Source organism: Vulpes vulpes, chromosome 4 (genome assembly GCF_048418805.1).
Source record: "Vulpes vulpes isolate BD-2025 chromosome 4, VulVul3, whole genome shotgun sequence".
Classification (NCBI taxonomy): domain Eukaryota; kingdom Metazoa; phylum Chordata; class Mammalia; order Carnivora; family Canidae; genus Vulpes; species Vulpes vulpes.
Genome location: NC_132783.1, coordinates 100,583,410 through 100,606,182, shown reverse-complemented (window position 1 = coordinate 100,606,182; position 22,773 = coordinate 100,583,410). Strand labels below are relative to the sequence as shown.

The following is a 22,773-nucleotide window of genomic DNA, read 5'->3' as shown; positions in this document are numbered from 1 at the left end:
AGTGTGAGTAAGCTCACATTGTCTCCCCACCTTGGGGCAAAAGGCTATGTCCCTTGAGGAAATCAGAGCGCCAGCGGCCAGGAGGCTTTCCCCCACATCCCCGGTGTTCTAGCACAGAGGCTCCACCAAGGGCCCTGCCTGTGGGGTTGGCAAGCCCTGCCTAGGACAGCTTCAACAGCCCCCTTCAAGGCAGCAAGCAGGCCTTCCCACCTCCTGCCTGGCACCATGATGTGTCCTCCCTGGCTTCTGTCTCTGTCCTCCAGCCTGTCTCCTGCCTGCCTCCCCCACGTCACCCTCCTGTCCCCTGGACACTGCCTCTCCTCTGCCCACCCACTCACTCCCTCTCTCCACTCTCCCTCCAGCCCTCACGCTCTCAGTGGCAGGCATGCCTGGGATGGATGACGCCAACTCGTCCCCCCGCCTCAGCCAGACCTTCTTCCCTTTCTCAGACGGCGACAAGAAGACACTCAAACGGAAGAAAGTAAATCAGTTCTTCAAGACAATGGTGAGGACCCAGATGGGTGGAAAGATGAGGGTATGTGGGAGGGATATGGGAAGAAAGCAAGGCAGAGAGAGGAGAAAATGGGAAGGAGGGGAGGCAAGCATGTGTGTGCATCACACGCACACACATGTGAGCACTCCCCGGGAAGCATGGTCAGGGTCTGCAGGGGCTGGAACACTGGCCAGAAATGCCGCCACTGCAGTTCTCCTCTTGGGCCCTGGTCTCAGAGCAGGACTGACCCCAGCTGGGCTGCAGTCACGTGTCAAGGGCACACACAGGACCCCTGGGACCTCAGGACCAGTCACCATCCTTTTCTTGAACTGCCCTTTGGGGTGCCTGTCAGAGCCACAACAGTCAGCTATCTTTAGAAGCTGAAAGTGCTTTTTAATTTTTTTTTTTTTTTGGAGGAGCTTTCCTATTCAACCTATATTACAAAATCCTACTAATTAAAAGTTAGTTTCCAAGCCCTGACTTTTTAAATCCCATCTCCTATTGTTACTTGTCAGTCTTTACTCAAGATTTAAAAAAAGTACGGTTGACACTTCTGATCCTCAAGATGATATAAACCAGAACTCTGCTATGCTACTATAATAATCGCAAGTTTACTGTGAGCGTGCAGTGAGCCAGGCACCATGCTGAGCACTTTCTAAACCTTGTCCGATGTGACTTTCCACGGGGCCTGTGAGGATTTTATATGGCTCACGGAGTTAGGGAAGCCACTGGCCCGCAGTGCATGAAACAGCAAAGTCGGTGCTCTAGCCACTTAGAGGTACTGCCTCTCTGGCCACATTCAGGGTCATCCTACCTCATATGCCCTGGGCTTTGCGCAGACATCCTTGTGATTGGGACTGGGAAGCCCCGATTTGGTGCTCATGAGATTCCCATCCTGGGGTTGTGTGTGTTTGTTTTCTTCTCCCATAAAGCTGGCCAGCAAACCTGCTGAAGAAGGCAAGCAGATCCCTGACTTCCTGTCCTCAGACCTGTGAGCTGCTGGTGACCAAGGCCACATGTGGGAAGCCAGAGAGGAGAGTTTCCAGAGGAAGAGAGACACAGTGGGATGTTGATGCTTCAGTGGGGAGACCTCCTTCCAGTGGCCCTCACTCAGGGGAAACAAGGGCTGATCTGGTCTCCAGTAATCCAGGAGATGGGTGAGGACACCCAAGCCTGGGTTCTGGGATGCACACATGAGGAGCCAGCAAGGATGCTTTCTCCCACCATGCTCTCCCCAACATCCTAGGCACATCTTTTTGTAACCTGGTTTCTTAGGTATAAGGAGCTGTATTTTTATTTCATTTTTTTAAGTCCTAGCACTTAACAGAAAAGCCTTTAAAGTATTCTTTTATTTTATTTTTGGTTAATAGTTTTGTACTTTACATTTTTTAATACAACCAACCAGTCTTTTTCCTAGCTGATCTTCTCCAAAGTGTTGCTGTTTCTTACTGACAATAAAACTGGGTCCATGGCTCCAGTCAGCGTTGTTGTATAATTCCATCAATAGCATCCCTGCAGCTTGCAGAAGGTGGGAAGGCAGGCCACCCAAGGCCTGCAGTGATGTTAAGGGGCCTGGCCCCAGCCTGTCACAAGCACCAGATTTGCCCATCTTGTCCATGCCACCCCCAGGAATCTTCTCTACGATTCCAGTTCCTTAGGGGCTGAATGCTGGGGAGTAGGGATGCCAGAAAAGTCTGCCAAAACATTATTCAGGTGATCTTCATACTACCTTTTTCCCCTTCTGGAAAGGAATGGAAAATCTACCCAACCAAATGCTTAAGAATTAGGAAAACAGTGGACTAACGGTCGGGCCTTTGGATTGTGTCACCAGGTCAGAGTGGTAGCTTTTCTTGGAGGAATCACGAACTTCTCAGATGAGACCCAAATAAGGTGAGGAGGTCCTCTGGGCAGAGAAGAGAGCATGATGGGAACAGAGGGTCACCTCCATAACCGAAGGGAACTGTGCAAGAAGAGGTCTCGGCAGAGGCCAAAGACCCCCTCTGGGAAGGAAGTCAGTTCTGGGTGGATTTAAGTGCATGGCAACATGGAGCTCAGAGCTAGAGCCATCTAGTGATGTAGGGTGGACAGGGTCCTTCTTAAAGACAGGGTCCCTGGGGTAGTGAGGGATAAGAATGATAAGAGCTCAAAATGATTGAGCTTGACTTCCCCCAGAACAGTGTTACAGACATAAGAACTAGCTTCCTATATCAAGATTTAAGAGGTGGGTGTGATTATCACCCAGATGAATAAACAGAGGCATGACGTGACCTAAGATCATCCACTTGGTAAGTGGAAAGGCTGGGATTCAAACCCAGGCGGCCAGACAGGAAGCTTGGCTTTTGACCATGACTCTGTGCTATCTCTCAGACACCTTCATGCCTGAGTCCCCATAGCCTTTGGCCACCCCGGTCTCTTTCTTCCAGCTCCCCTTGCCAAGCCCTAAACCTGTTGCTGCTGGGGCAGCCTCCAATTCCCTCAACCATCTACAAAGTTCTGATACGGTGGCAGTTGGTGTTTTGTCTGAGTTATGGTTTCTCTAAGGTGAGGAGAAAGCTCCTGAAGGTTTGGAATCTGGCTGAATTCACTTTCCGAAGGAGCTCTGGAGAAGTGAGGCCCTAAAGGAACTGAAGAGCCAGACACCTCTGGACATCTCTATGCTTCACATGCAGACACTGGAGCCTGTGTGTCCTTTAGTGCATCAGTTGATCCTGTTTCCCTTCTTCCTTTCTGGGTTATAGGCTCAAGCCTCCCAGGCCTGCTGTTTCTCGGTTCAAACTATGAGATCCCAATATTTAACTTTGAAATGTCTCCTCTTCAAACTGCTGTGACAAAATCTCAACAGAGATGAAAAATGGTCTCCCCTTTTCCCACGGTTGTAGAAGAACAGAACAATCCTTTGCCTTGTAATTACAGATGTCATTTCTTACCAAGGCATCTCGCAAAAACCACCCAGTTGCAGCCACTATTGCCGTGTCCTGGAAAAGTCAGTTTTAACCTCTAAGAACTCCATGGCTCTGTTCTCCTCACTCAAGTGTGTGGCCCCATGAGTTCCATTTCCTGAAAATTGTCAGTATTTGTGAGTTTTTACTAAGTCTGAAGGGGTCTTGAGCACTCATCCTTTTCCCGTAGAAGTGAAGCAAATAGTGGAATTGGTAGATTCTTATTTAAACAGAGTTTGAACGTCAAATCTCATTTCAATTAGGATTGTCACAAGCTGATGGCCCACTTGGTGCTTTGTCAGGACAATTCCAGATGTTGTGGCTACGTGCCAATAACATCCATGCCAGCACTAATAACTATAACAAACAACGATAATAAAGCTTCCATTTACCAGACACTTACCCTATGCCTCCTCTCTTCTCACATCTTCACACCAATCCCACAACACTGGCACAAGGATCCCAACCACAGTGAGATGGAAACTCAGGCTTGGGGAGTTGGCGGTGTGCTCTTGTCACCCAGCCAGTAAAGGGCACAGCCAATTGTGTCCACTTCTAGCCTCATGACCTAAATCCACATGTTCACTTACTGGCTTTAACCTCAGCTCCACATCAGACTCTGTACATTCCATGCTCGTTTGGAAAGTCTCCCCGCCGTGCCAATGACGGCCCCCAGGATAAGTGAAGCTGGGGGCTATGTGTCCAGAACAACTTTCCTTGTGCCCCTGGGGGTTACCTTATTATAATCAAAGTCTGTCAAACTCACTAGTGTGATCTAGGAAGGGCATACGTATGCCTTCAGAGCTCTTGGGAGGGAGGCTGGGCGAGGTGGAAGGAAGGATCCACTCGATATATCTATTCCTTTCCTGGCGGAGAGTTTTTAGGGACCTTTAGAGATTATTTCATCCAACCCTCTCATTTTACAGTTCAGTGACTCCTCCAAAGCTTGCCTAGCTATGATCAGCAGGATTCCATCTATAACCAGCCCTGCCTAACTCACTGGTTTCCTTGTAGGTAATCTCCCTTCCATTGCACTCTCTCACCCTCTGTTTAGGCATCCAGAGACCCCTTGCTTTCCGATGACCCTTCCTCTGCCTTTGAGATAGAGCTGATATCTATCATTCACATTCTAGTGTGATCTAGGGCACCAAGGTTACTATTCTTTGGGGAGGGGCATTTTTAGCCTTCTCTCTAAGCATGGAGTGGACTTTCTTCCAAACTTTCAGCTTTATGTTAGCAAATAGTAGAGAAACTGAGAAAAAGGAATGGCCATCCCAACATCTGAAATCAGGCTGGGTTCTGCCCTCCAGACATCCTAACCTGTAACCCATCTGTTTGCTGCTCTTTCTGAATATTGAGTGCCTCTACCTTCTTGTCGTAGCCACAGTTCCCAAGGAAACAGTTTCTCAGGCAATGACTGATTATTTGTACTTGAGGGCTATGCAATTCTAGGACAGTGAGAAAGGGGGAAAGGGATAGGAGACAGTGGCAGGTGGGAGGTAACCATGTTGGCCTGAGGAATAGAGCCATGTCACAGACTCAGTATTAGTCAGCCACTGGCATGCTGGACACTCAACAGTAGCAATGACTGTATCATCCTTGATGAGAGGGATCTCATATTGTTGGACCCGTGCAGTCTCCATCCCTGCTCATTTTTGGTCCATTGGGCAACCAAATCGTAGCTGAGGAGCAAGGCTTGCTGGTCATCTAATTCACCTGATTGTCACCCACCTTATCAATCTTTCTGGTGGGTATTGAAATGTGGATCTACAAGCTTTGAATCTCTTCCTGCTGGACCATGCACATACATATTCCCTAGACCCCAGCTATTAATCTTCCAGTATTAGTCTTTTCAATCCCCTGACCAACCAGCCAAGCCATGTTCTACTGCTTAGAGTCTGAATGTCTATCTCAGCTCATGCCTCTCTCTATCAGATAGGTCAGCCAAGGGTACTGCTTGCAGCTCTGCCACTGGGGAGATTCCCCTCATCCCTCGTTGGGGCCATAACATAGCACCAGTCCATTTCTGGCTAGCACCAACAGAGTAGGCCTCTCATCAGTAAACAAGGCTTATCCTTCCATAAGTTGGCCATATGGAACCCCTCCATGGGTCCACAGGTCTGGGTTAAAGAAGAGACATCAGTCAAGCAAAAGTAGGTACCATGGGATTCTGATAATATGATGGATTTCTGCCATGTTGACCCACTTTATGACTTGGAGACACCCATGACATCCATGATGGACATCTCCATTTGCATTGTCAGTGTCCCCCAGTGAGCTGCTCAGCTTCTGCCAGGACCCAGTAGCCCTCTGGGAGCAATTACTTAAACAGAGGGGCAAGAAGTATATAGCTGTGCTTTAGATTCCAGAAGTATGTGCTGTGATTATCATAAAGGGCCTTGTTAGCAACTCTCTTTGGCACCCACATCTACCACAGACTATTCTAGCAGCATCAAAACTACTGGATCATATGGTCCTGGAGACAGAACTGTTTGAACCACAGCCTGGACCTGCTGCACACTATTTTTTCTCTAGGCTCTGCTCAAGTTGGCATGTTCCAAAGTCACTTGATGAATCTTTTGAAGCCATATTCCCAAGTTATTTATGTTCAAAAACCTAAAATGGCCCCTCAAGTTTGATGCCTCTTTTTGAATGGAAGGAAATGTGAGATGCAACAGCTTGTCGTGTATATTCAATGGGATGTTCAGCATGTCCTGACCCCTGGAGCCCTAAATATTGTAACATTCACATGGGTGAGAGGTGGCAGGCCCCCTCTTTATTAATAGCATTCATTGAATAAACCAAGGAAGCTCTGGCATCTCCACTCCACTGTAGGCCATCATCAGTTCAATCTTTAAGGAATCATCTTAGAAAACCAGCTCCAAATATATTTATTATAACACTGAATGCTCAGTAAAGCATACATGCCCTATGCCAATGAATTCTCTCCTATCCAACCTTATTTTCTACAACCCCCTAAGCCTAGACACCCTCAGATCCATCCTTATGCATCTTCCCAGTACCTGTTAGCCACGTGCCCAACCACTTGCTTGTAAGCTGTATCTTCCCAAAGAAGAATATACAGTCCCTCTCTCAGGCAATACCAGAACCTGGCTCTGGTTACCAAGTAGAGGCAGTGAGAGTTGGTGGGGGAGTCAGTTCTCCAGAGGAATAAGCATCAACCCAGCAGGGCATATGCTGCCCATGAGCTCTCCAAGACAGGGAAGGCTGTTCTCTTCTGACAAGAGAAATACATTTCAGGAGGTCTGAGGGGTTTGACATTCTCAGCCTCATACATCCAGCATCCTAGGCCAGATCCTGGGGCTTGCTCTTTTCCTCTCAGGGCCCTGATTCTACCATAGGAGATTTGCTGAGGCTTTGCATTAGTATCTTTGAAACTCCTTCACCCTTAGAATCAGATTCTGACCCAATCCCAACACAGTCAGCTCTGTAACTGCATGAGATAACAGTCTCTCTTAAAACTTCCACAGAGGCTGTATAATGCCCCCAGCCCCCTACCCAGAGAAGTCCACATCCTAATCCCAGAACCTATAAATATGTTAGGTTCCATGACAAGGGGGAGCTAAGGTCACAGATGGAGTTGCTAATCAACTCACCTTAAAACAGGGAGATTCTCCTGGATTACCTGAAGCGGGAGAGGGGAGGGCAGTGGGATCCAATATGTTCACAAGGATCTTTAAAAGTGGAAAAGGGAAGCTGGAGAAGAGAGACCGAGGTTGGGGCATAAGATGAAGTCATTGTCCGTTGCTGGCTTTGGAGGTGGATGAAGGGGCCCTGAGCTAAAGAATGCCAGAAACCTCTAGAAATTGGAAAAGACAAGGAAACAGATGCTCCTCTTAAGCCTCCAGAAGGAACACAACTCTGCCAACACCTTGATTTTAGCTCAGCGAGACCCTTACCAGGCTTCAGTTTCACAGAACTAAATAAATGTGTGTTGCTTTAAGCCAGTAAGTTGTGACAATTTGCTATAATAGGAAAGTGCCTCCACTAGTATGGAGGCACTTTGATTTTGAGAACATGCCTGCAGCTGCCCCAACCCACCACACCCTACTTTGGGAACAACTCGAGTGCCACGGAAGCAGCCACCCTACTCTGCAGTTTTTGTAATTATCATTACCCTGGCATTAGTTAAGCACTTCAGCTGCTTGATCCTCAAATGCCATGGCTCTGCCTGCACCTCATTTTGTGAGTGGAGTAATTATGATGTCATAATCCCTTATGACATCACCCATGCTAGGAGCCATTACCACTCCACCTACCATGAGGTCCCTGTTGCCTTCAGGCACAGGGCCAATGTAGTTCCAAAATCCCATCTGGATAGTTTGTTTCCTAAATCCAGTCCTGGATGGCTGCAATTATGATAGCAAGAGTCCCCTAGAATCTCACTATTTTGAGTGATCTGCAGAACAGCTTCATAGCATCACCTGGGAGCTGGTTAGAAATGCAGACTCTCAGGCTCCACCCAGACCCATAGAACTGATCCTACATTTGGACAAGAGCCCCTTGTAATTCAAATGCACATAAGAGTTTGAGAAGCAATAATCAAGAAAATACAACCCAAGGATTGGAAGCTGACACTTATTTGGGAGGGCATGTCCAGACAGCAGATAGGAGGGAAAAGAGGAGTGAGGCAGGGAAAGATGGGAGCAATTTAAGATAAGGCATCGCTGTGCTGACCACTGCTTCATGACAAGCTGCAGAGACAGCTGGTTGTTCACAGATATGCCTCCTCATCCTCTCTCACAGCCCTGGTCAGGCTACATGGTGAAGGTTCCACCTCCTGTTTCTCTCTGGTCAAAGTGAAAATTAACTAATTCTTCGCCCTTCCAGCCTACTTTCTCTAGCACCTTGGCTAGCACCTGGGAAGTCAGATGTCCCACCACATTGCATCATGTGGCATTTTACTTAAACCAGATCAGCCAGAAACATAGGAGCCTGTGGCTGGCCAGCCTGGTTGCATGATGTCAGTAGGCTATGGTCCAGTTTTCTTGCCCAGACATCTCACTGGCCCCAGGGGGTGGACGACACAGACCTGCATGGAATAGATTTAGCCCACTCCCAGTGGAACACAAGGGATCAGACCAGCCAGACAAGACCTCACCACTTTCTCACCCTTTCACTGAACCCCGTGTTCAAAACATTGGCTGTGGACTAGGGAGCCAGGTGGACTGGCCCACCACCAGGGTAGCTGCTTGGCTGTTTCTGGTTTGTTTTGCAGAGTGAAGAAGAATTTCAATCTGAAGAACTCGTGTGCAGAGGGACACAACCTCCACATGCAAACTGGCTTAGACAGCATCTGGTCTCTATGCCCTTCCTCTGAGAAGTCCCCCAGAAATTCCCAAACTTATTTTTCTTTTTTAAGGATTCTGTTTATTTATTTATTTGAGAGAGAGAGAGAGCACAAGCAGGACAAGGGGTAGAGGGAGAAGCAGGCTCCCCGCTGAGCGGGGAGCCCGATGTGAGGCTTGGTCCCAGGACTCCAGCATCATGACCTGAGCCAAAGGCAGACGCTTAACCAACTGAACCACCCAGACACCCTGAAATTTCCAAGGTTATTAATGAAGGAATACATTCCAGCAGAATCCATGGTTCCTAGAGAAATGTAACCAGACACTATGGCCTTGGGAAAGGCGCTTGACCTCCCTAAGCCTTCGTTTCCTGACCTGTGACAAGGGACAATGCCAGATAGCCATTAAGCCAGCTGGAGAAACTAAGGCCATGCAGCAGAGGTGTTTGTCAGTTCTCTGAGTCAGCCCTGCAGACTCACCAAACTGAGCACTCAACAAGAGGTTCTTTCAAAAGGCAAGAGAGACCTTTGGTGGTTATTGTAGACAGCTAAAAATGGCACTACTCACCTGCCCTCCCTGGTCTCACATCCCCATCCCAAGGAAGTGCCTGCTCAGTGTGGGGGATTCTCCTGAAGGGTGCAGATGGCTGGTGGCATTGTATTATTGGTGACACAGGGACCTCAGCTCTAGTCCTGCACAGCATCCCAGCCAAGGCAACTTCTAGGGACCTGCAAAGAGATCTGCAGTGTCTCAGGCACTAAGCAAACAGGAAGAACACAGAAGGCCCACTCAGGGGTCCTTGTCTTCCACAATGTACTCCACCCTCTCACTTCTGCTCCACAGCTCTACGCCCCCAGACACAACTACTCCAACGCTGATAGTCAGCAAGGGAGCACCTACTATTGTCTGGGCCATATTAGATACTAGAGATACAGCAGCAGCCATGATGATCACTAACCTCATTCTTGAAGCCCAGAAATGACAGTTCAGTGATCAGTGATTGATTCACTCCCAAGACATACCCATTAGAGAGGGGCTCCAAGTTGCCATTGGCTTACATGTTTGACTTTGCTTAAGAGATGATGTTTACTAATGATAGGAATTGAAACATTATTGAACAGAATTTCTTGACCAATGCAAAGTGGTATACTGCCAAGGCCACTGGTCCAGAATAATTCACTTTCCCTTTCTCAAAGGAAAGATGATCCAGGAATAGCGCACAGATATCTCCCCACCCTTGCACTCATAAATTGTCCTGATACCAGACGCTAAATAATACTATGCCTCCTGCCCAGTCCTCCCTCATTAGGGATATTCAGTATAAGCACCATTCGTTTGATTTCCAAGGTACAAGTGTCCCTAGATGGGACACACACCATTGGACTCCCGATGAGTGGTCCATGGAGAAGTTTAAATACTGCTAAGAGTAAGACCTCTGGGAGGCTGAGGCCCAGGAGTAGGGTAATGAGGGGTACTTGAAGGGAGAGGGGCTGGCTCCAAAGCCAAATGTTCTCTTCATAGGATTCTTGCCAGAAGTAGGTTCAAGAAGCAAAATAGTAGGTCAGGTGAAGAATAGAGGCACAGGTAGTAAAGGAAACTGTCCCCTTTGAGGTGATGGGACAGGAAGTTTAGCATGGGTTTCTCCTGCCCCCCCCCCCCCCGCCCCGGGAATCAGGACAGGTACAGAAAAGGCAAGAATTGATTCTTACCAAGCCTATGGAGCAGGTGCCATGCTGGAAGACCTCACCAGTGATCAATAAAAAAAATGTGTTCTATTTACTGAGAGTCTTATAATAAAGAATACTTATAATAATAAGGTCTAACAACCCAAACTCTTATAGTAATAAGCACAATTAACCATATTGTTTTTCTTAGACTCAACTCTCAAGGACTCCAATGAGAAAATTCTTAGGAGAGTTTGATCCAGTAATTTATCAATGAAATTGAGGGGAAGCAAAGTAGATTGTATAAAAAAAGTCTGTCTCTATGACAGACCCCCAAAATTTACATAGATATTAAAGAGTTGAAAATTAAAAATAAATAATATATTTGGTGTTGAATGTTATAAGAAATCTAATGTAAATGACTGATCATTTAAACCAGTGAACTTTTAAGAAAGTATTAGGTTCTCAGAAAAGCAGTTGCCTGGCTTTTCAATGTTAAGTGACCACATTTATGAATGAAGAAGTGTGGTTTCCCTTGATCTTAGAAATGGCCTTCAAGGTAGGTCACCTGAAAACCCACCCAGCTGAACCCTGGGTAAGCACAGTGACTGATACCTTGGTATACAGAGATGAGACTGGGTGGTCACTGGACCAGGCATTTTAGAGGCCTCAACTCATTTCTGATTTATGGAGTCCCCTGGGATAGTCACTCAATGGCCCCAATTATCACAGAAAAAATCAAAGAGACATCCCATAGCCTGTTCTCCCTCCCTCACAAATGTGTATAGAGCCTAATGTGTGCTGAACATCATCGAAAGCCCTGAAAAAAAATACAATCCTTGCTCTCAAGAGATTGCAGTTCCCGTAGTGAAGTCAGGCAATAAACTGGTCATTGTAGCAAAGGCTGACATAGTTCCAGGTATGGAGGGACAGCAGGAGGAGGAAACAGTGGCCTGGACGCCATAAGGAAAGCTTCCCTGGGGAGCTGGTGCTAAGCTGGCATTGGAAGGAAAGTCAGCATTCTCCAGGTGGAGAAGAAGGACATTCCAGACAAAGTGGACAGGCATGGACCTGAGGGATCATCAGCTTATGTTGCCACAACCCAAGGAATGGCATAGGAGAGTGTGCCTGAGGCCAGGTGTGTGCTAGGTCTTGAATGTCATGTTGAGGAACCAGTAATTTGAGAGGCAACATGCACGAGCACCTGCTATGTGCCAGGCACTGTTCTTAGCGATTTGCACTTAATAATTTTTGAAATTTCACACTCTCTGAAGTATATAGATTATTATTAGTCCCAATTTATAGGTAAGGAATCAGGCCCAGAGAAGCATAGGCACTTGTCCTGGATCACAGAGCTTGGAAGTGCTAGAGCAAGGACTTGATGCTTTGGGCTCCAAGGAACAGGCAATGAGTGGCAGCTTCCAAAGGAATGACTGTGGGCACATGGGCTGGATCCTGAGATCACTTGCTCTCTAAGCTGGGTGCACATCGGAGCCGGGTTGGCCAGGCCCCACCTGAGCCTCACAGATCAGAATCTCTGGGGCCTGGGCTCAGGAGGATGCCTTTTAATAAGCTCCATAAGAGGGACCTGCTGGGCAGGGCCTTGAAAACCACACAGCTTTGCCTCCCACTTGCTTATGAGGAAACTGAGGACCAGAAGGGCCCCCACAACCCACAAAAGTCCCAGAATGAAATGAATAAGTAACCAAACCCATAAAGCCACTGCCCCCAAACTGTGTTCTTCACCCAGAGATGGAGGAGGGGAGGGAAGAAGGAAAGGAGAGGGGGAAGGGGAATCTCCTTGTTGAGCAGACTGTGTTTCCTTAGGTATAGGACAAAGGCCACTGGTGGCATGGGAAAGCATCTTCGGTGGACAGGGTCACAGCTTCACATAACGTGGAATCCAACTGTATTGGTTTCCTGTTGTTGGTGCAACAAGTTATCACAAATCTAATGGCTTAAAACAATAGAAATTTATTCTCTTACTGTTCCTGAAGTCAGAAATCCGTAACGAGTCTTATGGAGGTGAAAATCATGGTGACAGTAGGGCTGGTTGCTTCCAGAGATGCCAGGGGACAGTGTGTTTTCTTGCCTCTTCCAACCTCTAAAAGCAGCAAGGCATTTAGCATTCCTTGGCTTATGGCCACATTGCTCCAATCTCTGCTTCCTTGTCACATCTCCTCTTCTGTTATCATATCTCCCTCCGCCTCCCTCTTGCAAGGACAGCTCTGATGACATTGGGCCCACCTGGGTAATGCAGGCTTATCACTCCCTGTGGTCTTGAACCTAATCACTTCTGCAAAGTCCCCTTTACCTTGGAAGATAAAAAGTTCTGGGAATCTGGGGTAACATATTATAATGCGGAGGTCATTATTCTGCCTACCACACTCATGGTGAGGAAAATCCCTTTTCAATTCTCTTCTGATCCCTTTGCCTTCTCCAAGGAGAAAGTCCTTGGCCAGCGTTTCATCCCTCTCCTAACACTTGTTTGTCTCACCTTCTTACAAAGAGCAAGCAGATTCAGGCCTGTGCTGCCTCAAGTTTGCTCGTCTGTAAAATGGGGATGATTACCGTGGGGACTGAATGAGAACGCAGGTAAGAAATCAGGCTGTACTCAGCACAGTGTCAAGTTTAGATAAAGGCTAATTTTTCTCCTCATAATTTTGGCAAAGTTATACTGATTACTGATGATCCATTTCCAGAAGTCATTATGGAATTTATCTTTAAAATAAATTCATTAAGGAAAAAAACCTTGGAGAGCCAATTAAAAAATTAAGCACATCAAACTATATGCACTGCACAAAGATGGCAAATCAGGAATGTGCACCTCTGCACTGTGTGGCTGTGACAGTGTCCCGCACACCCCTGAAATGCTACTCTGGAAATAGTCAATTGGTATTTGCTGAATAAGGGAAGACATTACTGCCAAGCACCATTTCAGAGGGCTTTCCTGTACTGTCTCCTTCAGTGCTTGCAACAGCACTCTGAGGGAGGTAAACCTGGTTATCCCCATTCTCCAGAGGAGGGAGCAGAGGCTCGGAGATTAAGCAACGGCAAGGCATTCAGAAAACATGACCAGAGGTGTTGGATTCTAATTCTGTCTCATCCAGCTGCTGTTTGGCTGACTTCTAAGACATTTTGCCCCGTTGACGATCCAGTTCCCACTATTTCCATCACAGTGGAATGAAAGTCGGTTGGTTTGTTTGTTTTTTTCTCAATTCCTTCTTAAAGTTGCTGTTCATTTTGGTAACTTGCCGGCTTAGAGGGGCTTGGAAATCCTTGGCCTCTGCTCCAAAAGGTCACAGAATCCCTGCCCTCAGCTCCCTGCTTTTAAATCGATGGACACCAGAGGGCGGTATTTATCTGTTTCTCCAGCCTCAAGCTCACCCAGAAGCGGAAAAGCAGAGAAGAGAGCACCAAGATCAGAGTCAGCCTGGCAGACGCCTGGACCAGACTTCCTAAAAGCCCATACTAGCCACAGAGAGGCTGGCCCCCAGGCAAGCCTCTACGTAATCTGAGACGCAGCTCTCATGAGCAGGAAAGGAAGCCCAGATGACAGCTGTTTCCTCATGCACTCCTCTACTCCCTGAAAGTCCAGGCCAGTGTTGGAGGCCCTGGCCAGCCATGGTCTAGAGAGGGCCTGTCCACTTTCACCTTTTCTGTAGGCCTTGAGCTGCCTTGGGCTTCTGGACCCGGCAATGGATACAGCTGACCACTGGGCACATACCCGACACCAGAGGAGTGGCAGGCCTTCCCTCTTTCCCAGACATCACCCCATATGGCAGGCCTAACCCTGTGACCAGGTGTGGAAGGGCATGAGAGGCTGTGATCTGCAGCCACAGGATTCATAGGCTGCACGTGGGCCAGGCCTACTGAGACAAGCCAGGCTTTCTCTGGTCTCTAAGGGAAGGAAGCATGGCCCAGGTGCAACAGGGAGACTCAGGTGAGCTTCCTCAAAAAAAAAAAAAAAATGCCACTATAGAAGGAGACCCCAGCAATAGGCAAATGATAGATGAGGGGTTTGGGAGATGAGCTCCTGACTAGGTTGGCTGTGAACTTGTTGTGTGATTCGAGTGTCATGTGACACTCAGGCTTTCTGCAGCCTGTCTCCTGACCCAGCTGTAGAGGAGAGCAGACAGCCTGGCAGGGGCATTCCCTGGGAGGCAGCCCCTCCAGCTGGCACAGTAAGCAACCTCTTCTTCCACCTCAAGGACACATGGGGTCTGGAGAAGTTGAATGGGGAGAAGGAAGTAGAGGCAGGAGGGTGGGAAGCTGGCTGCACTAGTTCAGGAGAGGGGATGGGAAGGGAGCTCATCCTCAGCTGCAGATGGCAGGGCCTGGCTGTACAGTTGGTGTCTGCACTGAGCATCCCTCCCCCGGTTCCTTCTTTGTGACCCCGCTTGCCCCACAGCCCCTGCCCACAGGCTGCTGAAAGGGAACAACTGATCCACAAGGGAGCGAACTCGGTGATGAATTGTACATATCAAATGTGTATTGACCATAGTGTATAATGACTAATATTTATTGAGTGCTTCTCCATGCACCATGTGAAATGATTTACAATGGTTACATTGATTACCTCAGTGACAGCAACCACATGGGTTAAGTGGGATCATTCCCATTTTCACTAGAGAAAACAGGCTGGGATAAATCAAATCACTTGTCAAGATTTGCACAGTTAGCGCTTAAGCTGGGATTCAGACCCAGGTCCTCCTGGTCTCGGAGCCCATGTCTGTTATAACTCCACTATATTGCCTCTTGCTGGCCTCTACCTTAAATCCCAAAGTAAATCACCTGTGTGCTTGACTTTACTAATTTAAATCAGAAACTGAAAAACAACAACAAAAATCACATCCAATTCTCCATCCAGAAATAATAATTTGCAGTTTGGTGTTTATATTATAAATACATGTATGAAGATAAATTTTTACCATAAAATGGCATTTTACAGCCTATTCCATTAAATAATGCTATTAGAACATAATATCTTTGCAGATCACTAAATATTCTACAATCTTTTTTTTTATAGATTCATAAGATTTCTTCATTGGGATGATACCCAATTTATTTACCTACTCCCCTATTGTTGGACATTCGGGTTAGTTCCAGTTTGTTGTAGCTATGAATAACACTGTGGCGAATACCTCCGAAGATAATTCATTTAATTCTGTAGGATGAATTATCAGAAGTGGAGTTACCAGGTTCCTTGTCAGGCCTGGGGTCTATACTGGTGTCTCTAATGTAACTGTTTCTTGAAAAGTCACGGCCCTGCTCTCAGCAAGCCAGGCCTGGCAGAGAAACTTTAAATGAAGATGGGACCTCTTTTGTGTTTCTCTTCTGAAAGAAAGTACAGAGTGTGCCTACCCCATGCCTCACCTGGGCAGTCTGGCCCTTTTGAAGTCACTTCATTCACTGTTCCCTGGTGGGGCCAGGTGGTTTCTCGGGACCTGGGAGGACCCTTCCCACCCAGTTTCCTGAACTCATCCTCTGGGCACCGATGCACTGCAGATGGGATGCGTTCCACGGCACTCAGGCTTCCTGCAGCCTGTCTCCTGACCCAGCTGTAGAGGAGAGCAGACAGCCTGGCAGGGGTGGTTCCCTGAGGGGCAGCCCCTCCAGCTGGCACAGTAAGCCACCTCCTTCTTCCACCCCAAGGACCCATGCAGTCTAGAGAGAGTGAGAGGAAGTTGAATGGGGAGAAGGAAGTAGAGGCAGGAGGGTAGGAGGCAGGTGGTTGCCAGGCAGGCAGGTTGCAGCCAGAAGCTGGCTGCAACTTTCTTCCAATCTGCTGATCTGAGGGAGAGAAGTACTCAGGCTGGTACTAAAGCCTGCTCAGGGACAGCTGCCCACCCTCTGAGAAGGGGTCCACCCCTGTCCCCCATGCTGAGGGCCTGCCTGGGATGAAGGGAGGTTGGGGCAAGTCATCTCCAAACTTCAGGAGGAACAGAGCCCAGAGAGGAGAGGGACTGGCCATAAGCACGGAGAAGTGGGGAACTGGCGTTCCTGCTTCTAGAGCCGGAGGTAGAGAAGGTATGAGGGGAATGGCCAGTTGAGGATTGAGGGCTCTCCTGCAGGCCTCAGCACCCGGTCCCAACAAGCTGAAACACGAAAGAGCTTTCATCAGATCGAGGCCTGGAGGCCAGAAAGAAACTTGCAGAGTGCAAGTTGTCTCTCATTTTTCCCTGAAGCCCATTCACATTCTCTTCCTTCTGTCACTATCTTGATGGGCCCCACTGCTCCTCCAGGAGAATTCCCCGGCCTGTCCATGGCCCTTGTCAGCCTGCCTGCAGTGTGTGTGTGTGTGTGTGTGTGTGCGCGCGCGCACAGAGGGTGCCTATAACCAACTGGCTGGCCTTTTGCAACCTGGCCATAAGCCAGGTTCCTCTCTGCTCTTTTGATTCTCCAGAGCCAGGTTCTTTCCTGGAAACTCCAGAAAGTCTGTCTTCACTTCAGACGGCCCAAAGATGTGGATTCCGATAAAGTGCACATCCAGCCTGGGTGAGAGGGCAGAGAATGAGGGGGTCAGGATGGGCAAGGAGAGGGAATTGAGAAGTTGAATGAGGGACGACGCAGAGGGAATGAGACACAGAGGAAATGAGAGGTGGAGACAGGAGACAAAGGGAGTGGGGGAGAAGCAAACAGACAGGAGGTGAGCATGAGGAGACAAAGTAGGAGGAGACAGAAACAAACTCAGAGGGAGAGAGAGAAGGAAGGAAGGGAGGGAGGGAGGGAGGGAGGGAGGGAGGGAGAGGTGGCCAGAACAGTGCTTAGAAAAGAAACAGTCAGGGGAAGGCAGAGGAAGAACCGGAAAAGGGAATGTGACAGCAAGAAGGCAAGCAAGAGAAGGAGCTGCAGAGGGGAGGGCCAGGGTGGGAGAAGCGGGAGAAGGGGCCAGAAAGGGGAGAAGGAAAGATCTGGGAGGGAGAGAGAATGAGGGGGGTACCAAGTGAGGAGAAAGGGGAGAAAAGGGGGAAACCGGAAAGGAACTGGCAAGAGAGGGAGAGGGAAGAGGGGCGCCCTGGGCGCTGTGGGCATCAGCTCCGCCCCGGTCTGAGCAGGCGCAGTGGGCCAGGCCCGGAGGCCCCCTCCCGGGGCTGGCAGGGCTGCGGGAGCAGGGGCGGGCCTGCGGCAGGTGGCCGCCCCGGGGTGGGGCCCGCAGGCCAGGCCCACAGGGCTATAAGTGGGAGGCCGGCCAGCCGAGCACCTGTCAGGGACAGCTCCCCGGGCAGGTGCCAGGCAGGTGGCTCCGGCCGAGCCCAGCCCCAGCATGAGCGCCTTCGACCTCCCGGCGCCCTCCCCACCTCGCTGCAGCCCCCAGTTCCCCAGCATCGGCCAGGAGCCCCCCGAGATGAGCCTTTACTATGAGAACTTCTTCCACCCCCAGGGCGTGCCCAGCCCTCAGCGGCCCCCCTCCCTCGAGGGGGGCGGCGAGTACGGGGCCACCCCCAACCCCTACCTGTGGCTCAACGGGCCTGCCATGACTCCACCACCCTACCTGCCTGGCACCAATGCCAGCCCCTTCCTGCCCCAGGCCTACGGTGTGCAGAGGCAGCTGCTGCCCGGCGTGTCTGGGCTGGGGGGTGGCGACCTGGGCTGGCTGCCCATCCCCTCGCAGGAGGAGCTGATGAAGCTGGTGCGGCCCCCCTATTCCTACTCGGCTCTCATTGCCATGGCCATCCACGGGGCGCCCGACAAGCGCCTCACCCTCAGCCAGATCTACCAGTACGTGGCCGACAACTTCCCCTTCTACAATAAGAGCAAGGCCGGCTGGCAAAACTCCATCCGCCACAACCTGTCTCTCAATGACTGCTTCAAGAAGGTGCCCCGCGATGAGGACGACCCGGGTAAGGGGGCTGCGGGTGCGGGCAGGGGGGCGCCGGGGGAGCAGCCTCTGACGCCCCCAGGGAAGGCTCACGTCATTCCCTCCCAGCACCCCATTCTGAAAGCTCTGATGTGGCTGTGGACCCCGAGACAGGGGCCTGAAGGTTGTCAGCGGTGAAGGAGGCTGTGAGATAGAGCCCTGGAGGCAGGTTCAGGTTTTGTTTTTTGTTTTTTTTTTTTAAAGATTTTATTTATTCATGAGAGAAAGAGAGAGAGAGAGAGGCAGAGACACAGGCAGAGGGAGAAACAGCCTCCACGCAGGGAACCTGACGTGGGACTCGATCCCGGGTCTCCAGGATCAGGCCCTGGGCTGAAGGCAGCGCTAAACCGCTGAGCCACCTGGGCTGCCCATACCAGATTCAGGTTTTGATCCTGGCTGAATCACTGAGCAGTCAGCAACTTCAGGCATTTTAGATTTCTGAGCCTCAGTTTCCCCACCTGATGGTAAGACTGGCTCCTTTGCAGGCCTGTGATGGGGGTCATGCGTGAATGCACACAGGGGTTTGGGTGGTAAGAAGTGCCCAATCGTCTACAGTAATTGTTAGGATCACACTGAGTCCCCAGTACCCAGCTCATACCAAGTCCTCAGGGTGAGCTGGACTAGGCAAAGCTCAAGTACACCCTCAGCCTTCTGGGGAGAGATCTGACTTTGTTAAACACGCACGAAGGGCCACATTGTGCTGCCCTCCTGCAGCAGGTAACTCCTGCTTTAACTCCTCCTTGCAGGTAGCTCTTACTAAACCCATTGTCCTGATGAAGGGAGTATCACTCAGAGGTGAAGCAGCCCGCCCACGGTGACACAGAATGGAGGGATAGCCACGGAGCCCGTGTCTGAGCGGAGGTCTCTCTAATACCAAAGACTGTGAACTCTTCCTTTTTAACGATGATTTTTATAAAATGCAGGGACATACGGAAAGTAATATATTAAATGCTCAGTAATGCATTTCCCAGAATTAAAGTCCATTCTTGTTCCCCCATGGGAAGCCAGGGTGTGGCTCAGAGCCCCACCTCTGCCCACTAGGAGGCTAGCAGGGCCAGGGCTACTGGATCCTCCAGGGAAGGGCAAGTGTCCAGTCCAATTACTGGCATCACCCACAGGCCAAGCTCAGGCCTTACCTCCGAATGGCACCTCATGGTGACAAAGCCCACCTACATATCTAGCATTAGCCCTTTGTCACGGTCAGTCTGAGGATGAAAGGACCAGTACAACTGGCCCACGTTTCAGACTAGGAAACTGAGGCTAGCTCAGAGCAAAGCCAGGACTCAAGTCCATCCTTGGACTCCTTACCCCAAATTTTCAGGGAGCCCTGAAGTGTTTCCTGGGTGTCCTTTCACGCCAGCCATGGAAGCAGGCCCTCCGCCTCCATTCCCCCAGTACCCGAACTTCTTCTAGAGGCTGCAGTATGAATACTTTCATGGCTTATGCCTCTAAGCCCCAGAGCGCCCAGTCGTGAGGTGGGGGCTGAAATAAGGGTCCGTGCCAGGTGGGGTGTGGATGGTGTGTGTGATTCCTGTTTCTCTCCCCCTGCCCTCTGTCTTCTGCGTGTATTTCCTTGGTGTTCAGTTTATGACAACACAGAGAAACAGGAGCAAAGCATTTTGTCCATCTCTCCTCTTACTCCTCCCACTTTTGCACCAGGCAAAGGGAATTACTGGACCTTGGACCCCAACTGCGAGAAGATGTTCGATAATGGAAATTTCCGCAGGAAGAGGAAGAGGAAATCGGATGTTTCCTCCAGCGCGGGATCCCTGGCCTCTGAGAAGACAGAGAGCAGCCTCCTGGCGGGCAGCCCCAAGACGACGGAGGCCCAGGACATCTTGGACAGTGCCTCCCCAGGGACCGCCAGCCCCCCGGAGAAGCAGTCCTCGCCTCCCCCACCCGGCACCCCATGCCTCAACAGCTTCCTCTCCTCCATGACCTCCTATGTGAGCGGGTCGAGCCCAGTGAGCCGCCCTGTGGCAACACCAGGACTGAGCCCTGAGCCCACTGACAAAACGGGGCAGAACTTGCTGAACTTCAGCTCCTACACCCCACTCACAAACCTCAGCAGCCATGGGGGTGGGGGCGAATGGGCCAACCCCATGCCCGCCAACACTCTCAGCTACGGGGGCTCTGTCCTCAACCAGTTCAGCCCTCATTTCTACAACAGCATCAACACAAACAGTGTCCTCTACCCCAGGGAGGGCTCTGATGTCTAGCTCAGCTCCCGAACCAGATGGACATGCAGAGGAGTAAAGCACTTGAGACCTCCCAAGCAGGTACCATTGGGATCCTCCGACTTGCCCAGATATACACAGGAAGCTCAGGGGAACTCATCTTTTTTCTAGGACATTGTATAAACCTTCTGTTTATCTCACATATGTCCACACACACACTCATCAGCTCTGCAGTGGAAATACTGATGCCTGATAGCAGTAATCATGGCGGCCATTTGTTGAGTTCTTACCCTGTGCCAGGTGCTGTCCTAGATTATGTCCTCTTCAGAGACATAATCATCCTTACTATTTACAGTCACGCTGTGAGGTTCCAATGAACCTCTTCATTTAACAGATGAGGAAACTGAGGCTCTAAGAAGTTAGGTAACTTTCCCAGGATCTCACAAACTAGTAAGTGGCAGAGCCATGAATCAAGTCTAGGTCTATCTGACCCCCAAAGTTTGGGCCAACAGAGGCGGGGATGGAGCAATTGGTCAAGCAGCTAAGAAAGGTCAGGATGAAAGCTGGTTATGGCACGCCAATCCTTTACCTTCTGGCTGTCCATCAAAATTTAGCCCTAGCCCCAGGCACATCTTATCCTGGTCCAAGTCCTTATTCTGTGGCTCCCGATTTACTTGCAGACATTTCTTTTGCTGACACTCAAGGAGGGAAGCCCAGGCCCAGGCCCCTGAAGGATAGTGGGTCCCACCTCTCCCCACAGAGGGACATTTCCCAGTCCCAGAGACTGTGAGCAGGGCTGGGAGAGGAGTGCTATACTGCGTACCCCTACCCCAGCATGGTCCATCCGCAAAATCTTGTAAAGCCCAGCTTCCTGTGTGCACGTCATGGACCAGTGAGCTGAAAGTGGCTGAGTCTTCCAAGAGAAACAAGGCTGAATGAGCACTTCCTTTTTTATAGTCTGGGAGAGAGAAGTGTGGAAGAAAACAATGCCTCAAAGGAGGGGTTGTAGCCCACTGCACAGGGCACCATGTCTACAGCTCCCAAGACTTTTTTCTTGTTTTTATATGTACTTTACATGCCTGTGATGTGTCATCCCAGCGCATCCTGGGAAGTGTTTTTGTGTTCTTATTTCCTTTTTAATTAAAAAGTCTAAAAAACACATATGTGTCCCTTCCTTGTGAGTTTTCCTGTCTTTTAGCTGCTGGTCAATTAACCATGGAGCCAAATACAGCCTGGAGCCAAGGGCTTTTGGGAAGGGAGGCAGAGAAAGAATGGGTATCAAAGCTTTTGTCTTCCTCCCTACTGACGTGGAGACAGGACAAAGGTCCCCAGTGTAAAGAGGGATACTTGCAGGGATGATGTAGGTGCATGAAGGAACCTGTCTATATTGAACCCCAAATGGGGACTGTCATGTCCCAGTCTTTATAGCTCAAGCAACCCTTAGAGCTGTGCTATGTAATCCCCCTAACAATCCTGTGAAGGGAGTGGTGTTGGTCCCATCATGCAGAGGAGAAAACTGAGGATCAGAGTGGTTGAACCACTCGCCTGGTGTGTGCAGCCAGTGCATGCCCAGGGCATCTGAGTGCTGCCCCTCGGGCATGGCTATGCCTAGCAGCAATGACAATGGGACTGTTGGCTACAATTCACTGAGGGCTGTGGACAGGCACCAGGCCAAGTGTTCTGCAGGTGGGAGCTCTTTTATGCTTAGAGCAACCCATGTGTGTACATTGTGATTCCCTGGGCTGCTGGCACAATGCACTTGTGCATAGCAACGGGAGGCTGCTAGTTGGAGTTTCCCCCTGGGGCGTGCGTGCAGAGGGTTCAAGCCAGCGTCCCCTGGCCCCTTGCACATGCCATGTGAAGCTGCAAAGCTGCCCACTAAGACTCTAGCAGGGGCTCACTTTGCCTGGAGTAACGGAGGTCAGATGGAAACAGTCACGATGACAATAATAGTAACACTCATTGCAGGTTTACTATGTATTTGGTGCAGTGTTAAGGCTTTGGCCTCCTTTATGGCATTTAATCCTCAAAATGACCCTGTTCCACCAATTGTATTATCTCCACTTTAGAGGTGAGAAAACTGAGGCTTGGAGAGACTGCAACTTGATCCAGGACACACAGCCAGAATCCAACTGATGCAGAGCTGCTGCTGCAGTGGCTGAACCTCTTGCCCACTGTGCCTAGTGATGGGAGCCCAGGACTCACCACAAGAGCAAAATCAGGAAAGCCAGGGAGTGAAATGCAGGCCTCCTTAGCAACCCCTCAGATCCTTTCCTGGGGAATCCTTCTCTGCAGGAGCCAGGCTTCTAGCAGCAGAAGCCAGTGGTGGT

General features: G+C 49.8%; 2 protein-coding genes across 2 annotated transcripts in view; both read left to right on the top strand.

The window, feature by feature from the left end:
- Nucleotides 1-1,970, top strand: part of DOCK2 (dedicator of cytokinesis 2) — a 397,545-nt gene extending 395,575 nt beyond the window's left edge. Inside the window, exons 51-52 of the mRNA XM_072756626.1 lie at nucleotides 363-505; nucleotides 1,426-1,970. Coding sequence (XP_072612727.1) covers nucleotides 363-505; nucleotides 1,426-1,488 — 206 coding nt within the window. The 3' untranslated portion in view covers nucleotides 1,489-1,970. The remainder of the gene's footprint in view (nucleotides 1-362; nucleotides 506-1,425) is intronic.
- Nucleotides 1,971-17,617: 15,647 nt separating this feature from the next.
- Nucleotides 17,618-21,602, top strand: FOXI1 (forkhead box I1). Its single transcript, XM_026010391.2, has 2 exons — nucleotides 17,618-18,249; nucleotides 19,926-21,602. The coding sequence occupies exons 1-2, from the start codon at nucleotides 17,673-17,675 to the stop codon at nucleotides 20,483-20,485; spliced, it is 1,137 nt and encodes a 378-aa protein (XP_025866176.2). The 5' UTR covers nucleotides 17,618-17,672; the 3' UTR covers nucleotides 20,486-21,602.
- The last annotated feature ends 1,171 nt before the right edge of the window (nucleotides 21,603-22,773 follow it).